The 13177-nt window shown below is 46.8% G+C and overlaps 1 protein-coding gene and 1 long non-coding RNA gene across 2 annotated transcripts; one reads left to right on the top strand and one right to left on the bottom strand.

The window, feature by feature from the left end:
• Window positions 1–443: 443 nt before the first annotated feature.
• LOC115190422 (uncharacterized protein C7orf26) lies at window positions 444–11644 on the top strand (the record flags this gene model as incomplete). The annotated part of the gene is given in 4 exon segments (XM_029748743.1): window positions 444–721; window positions 3642–3867; window positions 3964–4003; window positions 10724–11644. Coding segments are annotated over 4 exon segments (737 nt in total), but the record flags the coding sequence as incomplete, so codon positions are not given.
• Window positions 11140–12120, bottom strand: LOC115190423 (uncharacterized). Its single transcript, XR_003877271.1, has 3 exons — window positions 11909–12120; window positions 11751–11820; window positions 11140–11192 (listed from the first exon to the last, which is right to left on the bottom strand). It is a non-coding gene; the product is annotated as an uncharacterized LOC115190423 (long non-coding RNA).
• Window positions 12121–13177: the final 1057 nt, after the last annotated feature.

Here is a 13177-nt window from a genome sequence, read left to right as displayed (position 1 = left end):
TTTTTGTATTTTGCTGCCAGTGTCTCTGCTGTTGCTATGTCAGGTAAACATCTCTAAATTCCTCTAGCTGTGTGTATAGAGGAGTTGACTCTCCCTGTTCAGCTGTTACTATGTCAGGTAATGTAATGTCAGCCTTCCCTGTAGCTCAGTTGGTAGAGCATGGTGTTTGCAACACCAGGGTTGTGGGTTCGATTCCCACGGGGGGCCAGCACAAAAAAAAAAAAAAAAAAATGTATGAAATTGTATGAAATGTATGCATTCACTACTGTAAGTCGCTCTGGATAAGAGCGTCTGCTAAATGACGTAAATGTAAAATGTAAATGAGGTAAACATCTCTAAATCCTCTTGCTGTGTGTATAGAGGAGTTGACTCTCCCTGTTCAGCTGTTACTATGTCAGGTAAACATCTCTAAATCCTCTTGCTGTGTGTTTTGGTGTGTATAGAGGAGTTGACTCTCCCTGTACAGCTGTTACAGATGGTGGTGTCGTGGATCCGAGACCACCCTCGATTGGTCCTCATCACTCTGCTGAACACGCCCCCCTCCTCCAGCCAGCCAATCGGCTCCCTGGACCTCACACCGCTGGCTGGGCTGGTGCGCTGGTGTGTCAAAGCCCCATTGGCTTACAGAAGAGACGAAAAGCAGGGCTTGGCCAATGGGACGACAGAGACTGAGCTGGAGGCAGGGCCTCTCTTCTCTGAGCTACATCTCAGTGTTCTGCAGGTTTGTCCAGTCTCAATGTCCAGTCTCAATGTCCAGTCTCAATGTCCAGCCTCAATGTCCAGTCTCAATGTCCATCCTCAATGTCCATCCTCAATGTCCAGCCTCAATGTCCAGCCTCAATGTCCAGGCTCAATGTCCAGCAGAACCTCCAGACAGACCATCATAGCAGCAGAACCTTCAGACAGACCATCATAGCAGCAGAACCTCCAGACAGACCATCATAGCAGCAGAACCTCCAGACAGACCATCATAGCAGCAGAACCTCCAGACAGACCATCATAGCAGCAGAACCTCCAGACAGACCATCATAGCAGCACAACCTCCAGACAGTGAGACCATCATAGCAGCAGAACCTTCAGACAGACCATCATAGCAGCAGAACCTTCAGACAGACCATCATAGCAGCAGAACCTCCAGACAGACCATCATAGCAGCAGAACCTCCAGACAGACCATCATAGCAGCAGAACCTCCAGACAGACCATCATAGCAGCAGAACCTCCAGACAGACTATCATAGCAGCAGAACCTCCAGACAGACCATCATAACAGCAGAACCTCCAGACAGACCATCATAGAAGCAGAACCACCAGACAGACCACCATAGCAGCAGAACCAGGCTGCTACTAACCAGGTTTCCATCCTATCTTGCTGTGTTTGATAGTTCCAGTCTGCTACTAACCAGGTTTCCATCCAATTTTGCTGTGTCAATTTGAAGGAAACACATCTCTGTTTTGATGTGGATTTTAGAATATTGGCATGAAAATCTGTCTCCACCTGGATGGAAGCCTAGCTACTGTTTTGGGCCAATGAGAATTGAGATGATGTGCACTTGCATCCCAACTGCAACTTGTGAAGATTCCATAATTCTAAACCCATTGGCGAGCATATTGTGTCCCGCTGCCAGCTGTTTATTTTCTTTAAAACAATTTAAATGTAACCTTTATTTAACTAGGCAAGTCAGTTAAGAACAAATTCTTATTTACATTGACAGCTTACACCAGCCAAACCTGGACCACTTGTATTCCGCCCTATGGGACTCCCAATCACGGCCGGTTGTGATACAGCCTGGATTCAAACCAAGGTGTCTGTAGTGATGCCTCTAGCACTGGGATGCAGTGCCTTAGACCACTGAACCAGGGTCTGTAGTGAAGCCTCCAGCACTGGGATGCAGTGCCTTAGACCACTGAACCAGCGTCTGTAGTGACGCCTCTAGCACTGAGATGCAGTGCCTTAGACCACTGAACCAGGGTCTGTAGTGATGCCTCTAGCACTGAGATGCAGTGCCTTAGACCACTGAACCAGGGTCTGTAGTGACGCCTCTAGTACTGAGATGCAGTGCCTTAGACCGCTGAACCAGGGTCTGTAGTGACGCCTCCAGCACTGGGATGCAGTGCCTTAGACCACTGAACCAGGGTCTGTAGTGACGCCTCCAGCACTGAGGTGCAGTGCCTTAGACCGCTGAACCAGGGTCTGTAGTGACGCCTCCAGCACTGAGATGCAGTGCCTTAGACCGCTGAACCAGGGTCTGTAGTGACGCCTCTAGCACTGAGATGCAGTGCCTTAGACCACTGAACCAGGGTGTCTGTAGTGACGCCTCCAGCACTGAGATGCAGTGCCTTAGACCACTGAACCACTCAGGAGCCCAGTAACATGATTCCCTGTGAAACACTGCCAGACAGATGCACTCTGGTAATAGATTTTGAGAAAGATGTAAAAACCAAACGTCACCACTCGCCAGTGACTTGATAAGCTGATTTAGCGAACGTGACCTGCCTGCTCATGCTGCCTGCTATTTACTAGCTAGCTTCATTGACAAGCAGAGATGGAACTTAGCTAACTAGTGGTTTGGGGTACTGATATATGGCTTGTAGCAGCTTGTGCTCTATTCAGGATCGTTTGACAGCTTGCTGATGAAGAACTTGTAGACGTGTTCTCAGAAATCAGTCCTGAACGCAGCCAGCAGCAACTGGCTCCATACTGTCTACTGATTCTTTCATGTTTCTGCTTAACACTGCATCCAACACCTCAGCTCGACGTAGACCCCCACTGGCAGAAACACTGCATCAAACACCTCAGCTTGACGTAGACCCCCACTGGCAGAAACACTGCATCCAACACCTCAGCTCTACGTAGACCCCCACTGGCAGAAACACTGCATCAAACACCTCAGCTCGACGTAGACCCCCACTGGCAGAAACACTGCATCCAACACCTCAGCTCGACGTAGACCCCCACTGGCAGAAACACTGCATCAAACACCTCAGCTCGACGTAGACCCCCACTGGCAGAAACACTGCATCAAACACCTCAGCTCGACGTAGACCCCCACTGGCAGAAACATCATCATTAATTACAGGTTAAGTTATTTCTACCGTTAGTCAAGAGGGACAAACAACAATACATGCCAGTGTACAATAAAGCAAACATAAAGCACCCCCGTGGAACCGCAACACCGTAGAACCGCAACCCCGTGGAACCGCAACCCCGTGGAACCGCAACCCCGTGGAACCGCACCCCCCGTGGAACCGCACCCCCCGTGGATCCTTAACCCCGTGGAACCGCAACCCTTTGGAACCGCACTCCCGTGGAACCGCAACCCCGTAGAACTCTAACCTTGTTTTTCTTCAGCCATCTCTCAGAGGTCCTGGGTTAGGTCATGTTTAGAGGTCATCGACTCTTCCTCCCGGGAGTCCTGGGTCACGGTTAGGTCATGTTTAGAGGTCATCGACTCTTCCTCCCGGGAGTCCTGGGTCACGGTTAGGTCATGTTTAGAGGTCATCGACTCTTCCTCCCGGGAGTCCTGGGTCACGGTTAGGTCATGTTTAGAGGTCATCGACTCTTCCTCCCGGGAGTCCTGGGTCACGGTAGGTCATATTTAGAGGTCAGAGGTGATGAACTCTAACCACTTATCTGTTCCAGGTGTTGCTGCTCCTCCCGGGCGTTCTGAGAGAGAAGGGGCTTCTGGGTCGTCTGGCGTTGCTGCAGCCCGACCAGCTGACTTCTCTAATCTCTGACCTCTCTGGTGTTCTGGAGGAACTGAACCCTCTCCACTCCGATACACAAACACACATCCAGCTCACTCTGGATAGGCTGGCCCAGGCCCTGCAGGTCTCCATGGCAGCAGGGGCACTGCTCTGCTCTAGAGGTAGTAGGCATGTCATATCCTGTGTGTTCTTCAGTTGTGATGTCATATACTGTCTTCTACAGTTGTGATGTCTTATCCTTTGTGTTCTCTCCACAGAGGACCTGAGAGCTCTCTGTTCCCGCCTCCCACACAACAAGTAAGAACCAATCACAATACACCCCTAACCCTCCCACACAACCAATCACAGTACACTCCTAACCCTCCCCCACAACCACCCTCCCCCACAACCAATCACAGTACACCCCTAACCCTCCCCCACAACCAATCACAGTACATCCCTAACCCTCCCCCCCACAACCAATCACAGTACACTCCTAACTCTCCCCCACAACCAATCACAATGCACCACTAACCCTCCTAGACCTGTTCTGTCCTGTCTCCAGCCTAAGAGGCGTGTGTGTGTGTGTGTGTGTGTGTGTGTGTGTGTGTGTGTGTGTGTGTGTGTGTGTGTGTGTGTGTGTGATCTCCCCAATGATGTCATAACCCTCATAGTTCCAGAATGTTATGATGATGGCGGCCATTTTGTTGAAGGAGAAATCCAAACCAGTCTAATGCCCTCAATGCACATTCTACGTTTGAGTCGTTCCCCGGTGCGTTGTCAGGCATTGCCAACAGGGAGGAGATCTCGTTAAATATGGTTTAAATTCGTTAAAATTACTAAATGACATCGAGGATTTAGAAGCTACAGCAATGCGCTTGTGAGGAAAAATGTAAGAACATTTAAAAATGAGTGTTTCAACGTAGTAAAACCACTACATAGCTGATGCTAGCTAGCTAAGAGGCGCTGCTGCGCCTTCTTCACCACACTTCCTGTGTGGGTGGAGCATTTCAGTTTGTCAGTGATTTGTACTCCCAGGAACTTAACTTTGCACCCTCTTCATTGCTGCTCCCTCTGCTGTTTCCCTAAGTCCACGATCATCTCCTTTGTTTTGTTGAGGGAGAGGTTAATTTCCTAACACCACACTCTGAGGGCCCTCACCTCCTCCCTGTAGGCCGTCTTCTTGTTGTTGGTGATCAAGCCCACTACTGTTGTGTCGTCTGCAAACTTGATGATTGAGTTGGAAGCGTGCGTGGCCATAGGTGAACAGAGTACAGGAGGGGGCTGAGAACGCACCCTTGTGGAGCCCCAGTGTTGAGGATCAGTGAAGTGGAGATGTTGTTTCCTACCTTCACCACCTGGGGGCGGCCCGTCAGGAAGTCCAAGACCCAGTTGCACAGGGCGGGGCCGAGACCCAGGGTTAGGGTAACCCGTATCCTAATTAGTAAATTAGTTTAGCTGTAGCAGCTAATGACAACAAACAATAGTAAATTAGTTTAGCTGTAGCAGCTAATGACAATAAACAATAGTAAATTAGTTTAGCTGTAGCAGCTAATGACAACAAACAATAGTAAATTAGTTTATCTGTAGCAGCTAATGACAATAAACAATAGTAAATGAGTTTAGCCGTAGCAGCTAATGACAATAAACAATAGTAAATGAGTTTAGCCGTAGCAGCTAATGACAATAAACAATAGTAAATGAGTTTAGCCGTAGCAGCTAATGACAATAAACAATAGTAAATTAGTTTAGCCGTAGCAGCTAATGACAATAAACAATAGTAAATGAGTTTAGCCGTAGCAGCTAATGACAATAAACAATAGTAAATTAGTTTAGCTGTAGCAGCTAATGACAACAAACAATAGTAAATTAGTTTAGCCGTAGCAGCTAATGACAATAAACAATAGTAAATGAGTTTAGCCGTAGCAGCTAATGACAATAAACAATAGTAAATTAGTTTAGCTGTAGCAGCTAATGACAATAAACAATAGTAAATGAGTTTAGCCGTAGCAGCTAATGACAATAAACAATAGTAAATTAGTTTAGCTGTAGCAGCTAATGACAACAAACAATAGTAAATTAGTTTAGCCGTAGCAGCTAATGACAATAAACAATAGTACATGAGTTTAGCTGTAGCAGCTAATGACAATAAACAATAGTAAATTAGTTTAGCTGTAGCAGCTAATGACAATAAACAATAGTAAATTAGTTTAGCTGGGTCTAATCGCCCAACATCAGTTCCCGACTTCACTAATGCTCTTGTGGCTGAATGGAAGCAAGTCGCCTGTAAGGGCTGTCGTGAGAGAGAGACCAAGGTGCAGCGGAGTGAGTGTTCATCATAAAAGGTTTTAATAGAACAACGTGAACACTATACAAAAAACAAGAAAACTGACAGCCAACAGTCCTGTCAGGTGCAAACACTAACAGAAAAATTACCCACAAAACCCAAAGGAAAAACATGCTCCTTATGTGTGACTCCCAATCAGCAACAACGAGCTTCAGCTGTGCCTGATTGGGAGCCACACACGGCCCAAAACAAAGAAATACAAAAACATAGAAAAAGAAACATAGAACGCCCACCCAATGTAACACCCTGGACTAACCAAAATAAAGAACAAAAACCCCTCTCTATGGCCAGGGCGTTACATCCCCACAGCAATGTTCCAACATCTAGTGGAAAACCTTCCCAGAAGAGTGGAGGCTGTTATAGCAGCAGTGTTCCAACATCTAGTGGAAAGCCTTCCCAGAAGAGTGGAGGCTGATATAGCAGCAGTGTTCCAACATCTAGTGGAAAACCTTCCCAGAAGAGTGGAGGCTGTTATAGCAGCAGTGTTCCAACATCTAGTGGAAAGCCTTCCCAGAAGAGTGGAGTCTGTTATAGCAGCAATGTTCCAACATCTAGTGGAAAGCCTTCCCAGAAGAGTGGAGGCTGTTATACCAGCAATGTACCAACATCTAGTGGAAAGCCTTCCCAGAAGAGAGGAGGCTGGTATAGCAGCAATGTACCAACATCTAGTGGAAAGCCTTCCCAGAAGGGTGGAGGCTGTTATAGCAGCAATGTTCTAACATCTAGTGGAAAACCTTCCCTGAAGAGTGGAGGCTGTTATAGCAGCAATGGGGGACCAACCTCCTATTAATGCCCATGATGTTGGAATGAGATGTTTTACGAGCATACTTTTGGCCATGTTGTGTAGATATTTTCAGGAAAAGCAGCTCATTTAGCAAGCCAATAAAATGCATCTTTGCATTGGTTCAACATTGAAATGTAGATAGTCAAGATAAAGCGGAGAGCTCTCTCAGATTCTATCTCTGTAGCAGTTAGCTGTCATCTCGTCTGGGCTCTTCATCAGCCAGGCAGAAGCAGCTGTCATCTCGTCTGGGCTCTGCATCAGCCAGGCAGAAGCAGCTGTCATCTCGTCTGGGCTCTGCATCAGCCAGGCAGAAGCAGCTGTCATCTCGTCTGGGCTCTTCATCAGCCAGACAGAAGCAGCTGTCATCTCGTCTGGGCTCTTCATCAGCCAGGCAGAAGCAGCTGTCATCTCGTCTGGGCTCTTCATCAGCCAGGCAGAAGCAGCTGTCATCTCGTCTGGGCTCTGCATCAGCCAGACAGAAGCAGCTGTCATCTCGTCTGGGCTCTTCATCAGACAGAAGCAGCTGTCATCTCATCTGGGCTCTTCATCAGCCAGACAGAAGCAGCTGTCATCTCGTCTGGGCTCTTCATCAGCCAGACAGAAGCAGCTGTCATCTCGTCTGGGCTCTTCATCAGCCAGACAGAAGCAGCTGTCATCTCGTCTGGACTCTGCATCAGCCAGGCAGAAGCAGCTGTCATCTCGTCTGGACTCTGCATCAGCCAGACAGAAGCAGCTGCACATCTGATCTTCATTGTTGCCAACTTAGCTACTTTGTCGCTATATTTAGTGAGTATTCAGACCCCTCTAGCGACACATTTTCAAAAAAGTGACTAGCGACAAATCTAGTGACTCTTCTGAGACTCTGACATGAAAGCACGTATCGTACTTACTCTTCTCAACGAGCAACGGGTGCTGCCGTGGGCCCCAGCCCCGTCCCAAAGCACTCCCAGGCGGCCCAGTCCTCGCGCAGCAGTCCCTAGTGGGCCCCGTCCCAAAGCACTCCCAGGCGGCCAGTCCTCGCGCAGCAGTCCCTAGTGGGCCCCAGTCCCAAAGCACTCCCAGGCGGCCCAGTCCTCGCGCAGCAGTCCCTCGTGGGCCCCAGTCCCTCGTGGGCCCCGTCCCAAAGCACTCCCAGGCGGCCCAGTCCTCGCGCAGCAGTCCCTCCCAGCTGCAGTCAGAGCAGGAGATGTTCACCCCTCCGCGTCCAGACTGCAAATGAATCGCGCATGCAGGATTCCGCCGCTGGCTGATCCAGCCCTGGCTTACATTCAGGGCAGGATGTAAATGTAAAACACCAACATAATAAAATGAGTAACTCCCCCAGTGTTTGGGTCCCTGTTGCCGGTCCCAGGCCCGGATAAAGGAGGAGGGATGGAAATGTCACATAATAAAATGAGTAACTCCCCCAGTGTTTGGGTCTGTTCTGCCGGTCCCAGGCCCGGATAAAGGAGGAGGGATGGAAATGTCACATAATAAAATGAGTAACTCCCCCAGTGTTTGGGTCTGTTCTGCCGGTCCCAGGCCCGGGTAAAGGAGGAGGGTTGGAAATGTGACATAAAAAAAAACAAGAATCAACAGAAGAAAGTTCATTTGTAGTTCTAAACATATTTAGGGTGGTTTTTACTCACTTTTTGTCTCTCCTACAGCATTATTCCTCTCCTACAGCGTTATTCCTCTCCTACAGCATTATTCCTCTCTCCCACGACGTTATTCCTCTCTCCTACAGCGTTATTCCTCTCTCCCATGACGTTATTACTCTCTCCTACGACGTTATTCCTCTCCTACAGTGTAATTCCTCTCTCCTACAGCGTTATTCCTCTCTCCCATGACGTTATTACTCTCTCCTACGACGTTATTCCTCTCCTACAGTGTTATTCCTCTCTCCTACAGCGTTATTCCTCTCTCCCACAGTGTAATTCCTCTCTCCTACAGCGTTATTCCTCTCCTACAGCGTTATTCCTCTCTCCTACAGTGTTATTCCTCTCTCCCATGACATTATTCCTGTCTCCTACGACGTTATTCCTCTCCTACGACGTTATTCCTCTCCTACAGCGTTATTCCTCTCTCCCATGACGTTATTACTCTCTCCTACGACGTTATTCCTCTCCTACAGTGTAATTCCTCTCTCCTACAGTGTTATTCCTCTCTCCCATGACGTTATTACTCTCTCCTACGACGTTATTCCTCTCCTACAGTGTTATTCCTCTCCTACAGCGTTATTCCTCTCTCCCACAGTGTAATTCCTCTCCTACAGCGTTATTCCTCTCTCCCACAGTGTAATTCCTCTCTCCTACAGCGTTATTCCTCTCTCCCACAGTGTAATTCCTCTCTCCTACAGCGTTATTCCTCTCTCCCACAGTGTAATTCCTCTCTCCTACAGCGTTATTCCTCTCTCCCACAGTGTAATTCCTCTCTCCTACAGCGTTATTCCTCTCTCCTACAGCGTTATTCCTCTCCTACAGTGTTATTCCTCTCTCCTACAGCGTTATTCCTCTCTCCCATAGTGTAATTCCTCTCTCCTACGACGTTATCCCTCTCCTACAGTGTTATTCCTCTCCTACAGTGTTATTCCTCTCTCCTACAGTGTTATTCCTCTCTCCCATGACATTATTCCTGTCTCCTACGACGTTATTCGTCTCCTACGACGTTATTCCTCTCCTACAGCGTTATTCCTCGCTCCCACAGTGTAATTCCTCTCTCCCACAGTGTAATTCCTCTCTCCTACAGCGTTATGCCTCTCCTACAGCGTTATTACTCTCTCCCACAGCGTTATTCCTCTCTCCCACGATGTTATTCCTCTCTCCTACAGCGTTATTCCTCTCCTACAGCGTTATTCCTCTCTCCTACAGCGTTATTCCTCTCTCCCACAGTGTAATTCCTCTCTCCTACAGCGTTATTCCTCTCTCCTACGACGTTATTCCTCTCCTACAGCGTTATTCCTCTCTCCTACAGCGTTAATCCTCTCTCCTACGACGTTATTCCTCTCCTACAGTGTTATTCCTCTCTCCTACAGCGTTAATCCTCTCTCCCACGACGTTATTCCTCTCCTACAGCGTTATTCCTCTCCTACAGCGTTATTCCTCTCTCCTACAGCGTTATTCTTCTCTCCTACAGCGTTATTCCTCTCTCCCACGACGTTATTCCTCTTTCCTACAGCGTCCATCACAATTACATGCACATGGCAAATTAGGTGATGACATCATTTAGCGACTTTTAGGACAGCCAATAGCTACTTTCCTTACTGAGGAGTTGGCAACACTGCTGATCTTCTTCCTCGAGCATCACCTCCTGTCTAGATTCTCCAGGGAGCTAGCCTGTTCTCCTCAAAACATTAGCAAGCTAACCAACATAAACTAATGTTAGATTCGATCAAATGACAAGTACATAGACCTTTTTGCTCTGTTACACAACGTAATAACAACAACCATAAGTTACAGGCTAGCCAGAAGGCTCTAATGCTAGCTTGCTAACCAGCCATGTTATTTGAATGAAAAGGAAGCTAACAAGTGTCAGCTTTGTAGCGGAAATGTTGTTCAAACGCTTGTAAAAAATATCTTCCATTTTCTCCCCCAGGCCTAGCTGTAGCGTACTAACTCTATGAATGGAATTTAGCCTTTTTCAATACATTTCATCCATATTTAGCGACATGTCCTCCCTCCCTAAGTTAGCGAAGCATTGCGACAGGACGGAATTCAAACCGAAGTTGAACGGTAATGAAACCCCAGTAATGAGAATGGAATGTGGAAGGTGCTCAGAATGCATTGACTGAATTGGAATGAATAGCAGTAGAGGCATAGGGGATCCATTTCCTGCTTTTACATAGAGGCATAGGGGATCCATTTCCTGCTTTTACATATGCAGGACAATCAGAGTGAGTTGTAATTCCTAATTCTATGGTGTCTCTCAGTTTGCTCCAGCTGGTGATGTCTGGTCCAGTGCAGCAGAGTGGATTCTACCCCCACATCCACACCCCTCCCCTGGGGTACAGCCCCCGGCCCGGCCCCTTAGGACCTCACCCCTCCTCTCACTCTCCTCACACCTCCTTCCCTTCTCAACCTTTCCTTCCAAGCATGGCCTTTCCCTTCCGCCCCAGCCACTGAAGAGATGTGTGGACACATGGAAGACAACAACATTGGTGTATACTGAGTATTTGGACCGTTAGTAAAACAAATTGATTTGACAATGTTTCATTAATAAATTGTATGCCCTCCCACTTATCTGTTCATTAATAAATTGATGACAGCCTGTATGCCCTCCCACCTGTCTGTTCATTAATAAATTGACCACAGCCTGTATGCCTTCCCACCTATCTGTTCATTAATAAATTGTATGCCCTCCCACCTGTCTGTTCATTAATAAATTGTATGCCCTCCCACCTGTCTGTTCATTAATAAATTGACCAGAGCCTGTATGCCCTCCCACCTATCTGTTCATTATTAAATTGTATGCCCTCCCACCTGTCTGTTCATTAATAAATTGTATGCCCTCCCACCTATCTGTTCATTAATAAATTGTATGACCTCCCACCTATCTGTTCATTAATAAAATTGATGCCCTCCCACCTGTCTGTTCATTAATAAATTGACCACAGCCTGTATGCCCTCCCACCTATCTGTTCATTAATAAATTCTATGCCCTCCCACCTGTCTGTTCATTAATAAATTGTATGCCCTCCCACCTGTCTGTTCATGAATAAATTGTATGCCCTCCCACCTATCTGTTCATTAATAAATTGACCACAGCTTGTATGCCCTCCCACCTATCTGTTCATTAATAAATTGTATGCCCTCCCACCTGTCTGTTCATTAATAAATTGTATGCCCTCCCACCTATCTGTTCATTAATAAATTGTATGCCCTCCCACCTATCTGTTCATTAATAAATTGTATGCCCTCCCACCTATCTGTTCATTAATAAATTGTATGCCCTCCCACCTATCTGTTCATTAATCAATTGTATGCCCTCCCACCTATCTGTTCATTAATAAATTGTATGCCCTCCCACCTATCTGTTCATTAATCATTTACATTTAAGTCATTTAGCAGACGCTCTTATCCAGAGCGACTTACAAACAGCCTGTATGCCCTCCCACCTGTCTGTTCATTAATAAATTGTATGCCCTCCCACCTATCTGTTCATTAATAAATTGACCACAGCATGTATGCCCTCCCACCTATCTGTTCATTAATAAATTGTATGCCCTCCCACCTGTCTGTTCATTAATAAATTGTCCACAGCATGTATGCCCTCCCACCTATCTGTTCATTAATAAATTGTATGCCCTCCCACCTGTCTGTTCATTAATAAATTGTTTGCCCTCCCACCTATCTGTTCATTAATAAATTGACCACAGCATGTATGCCCTCCCACCTATCTGTTCATTAATAAATTCTATGCCCTCCCACCTGTCTGTTCATTAATAAATTGTTTGCCCTCCCACCTATCTGTTCATTAATAAATTGTATGCCCTCCCACCTATCTGTTTAAAAATAAATTGTTTGCCCTCCCACCTATCTGTTCATTAATAAATTGTATGCCCTCCCACCTATCTGTTCATTAATAAATTGTATGCACCTCCCACCTATCTGTTCATTAATAAATTGTATGCCCTCCCACCTATCTGTTCATTAATAAATTGGCGACAGCCTGTATGCCCTCCCACCTGTCTGTTCATACATGAAGGGACATCACGTGCGTAAGCCGTATGGTTAGTGAGAAAGTCCATATTGCAAATGTACGCTCCCTTACTAGACGTCCGACTACGTCCGATAAATCCGCGGACGGCGTCGGGCCGCTCACAGGGGCCGGATCTTCCAGGAAGTCATCGAACGGAGTCTCTCGGACCTTCCGTTTCCGTTTAATTAAATTTTCAAATTATGGTCATTTCTTTGCAGTCCCGGATTATTCCACGAGAGGGCGAATGGAATCATATTGCAAATGTAACATATATCACCAATAACGACACGGCTTTTTCTCCTAAACGGAAAATAATTCGAAGACGAAACTCGGTCTGCGTGGGTTTGGCATAATGGGCACTTGGCCCCGAACAGGATGGAGTCGAGGCCTCAATGCTTTTCGAGTTAAGGCTATTTTTCTGGGATTGAAAGTCAAACTGGAAAATAGAGTGCTGATTTGACCGCTTCACATCAAACTACATGAGCCTACGGTGTCAGGAGAAAAGGAACCATGCATTTACCAATGTTCATTTCAGAGAAATTGTACAATGGCACATTGGTGATATTCAACAACAGGAGGGGTTTTTTTTCAAAAAAGTTACATATCCAGTTGCAGCGTGTTCAGATGAGTCTGTTAAGGCAGGTTTCGGAGCTCTGCGAGATTTCTGTGATTTTCTGTGATTTTC

Source organism: Salmo trutta, unplaced genomic scaffold (genome assembly GCF_901001165.1).
Source record: "Salmo trutta unplaced genomic scaffold, fSalTru1.1, whole genome shotgun sequence".
Classification (NCBI taxonomy): Eukaryota; Metazoa; Chordata; class Actinopteri; order Salmoniformes; family Salmonidae; genus Salmo; species Salmo trutta.
This window is presented reverse-complemented; position numbering and strand designations above follow the sequence as displayed.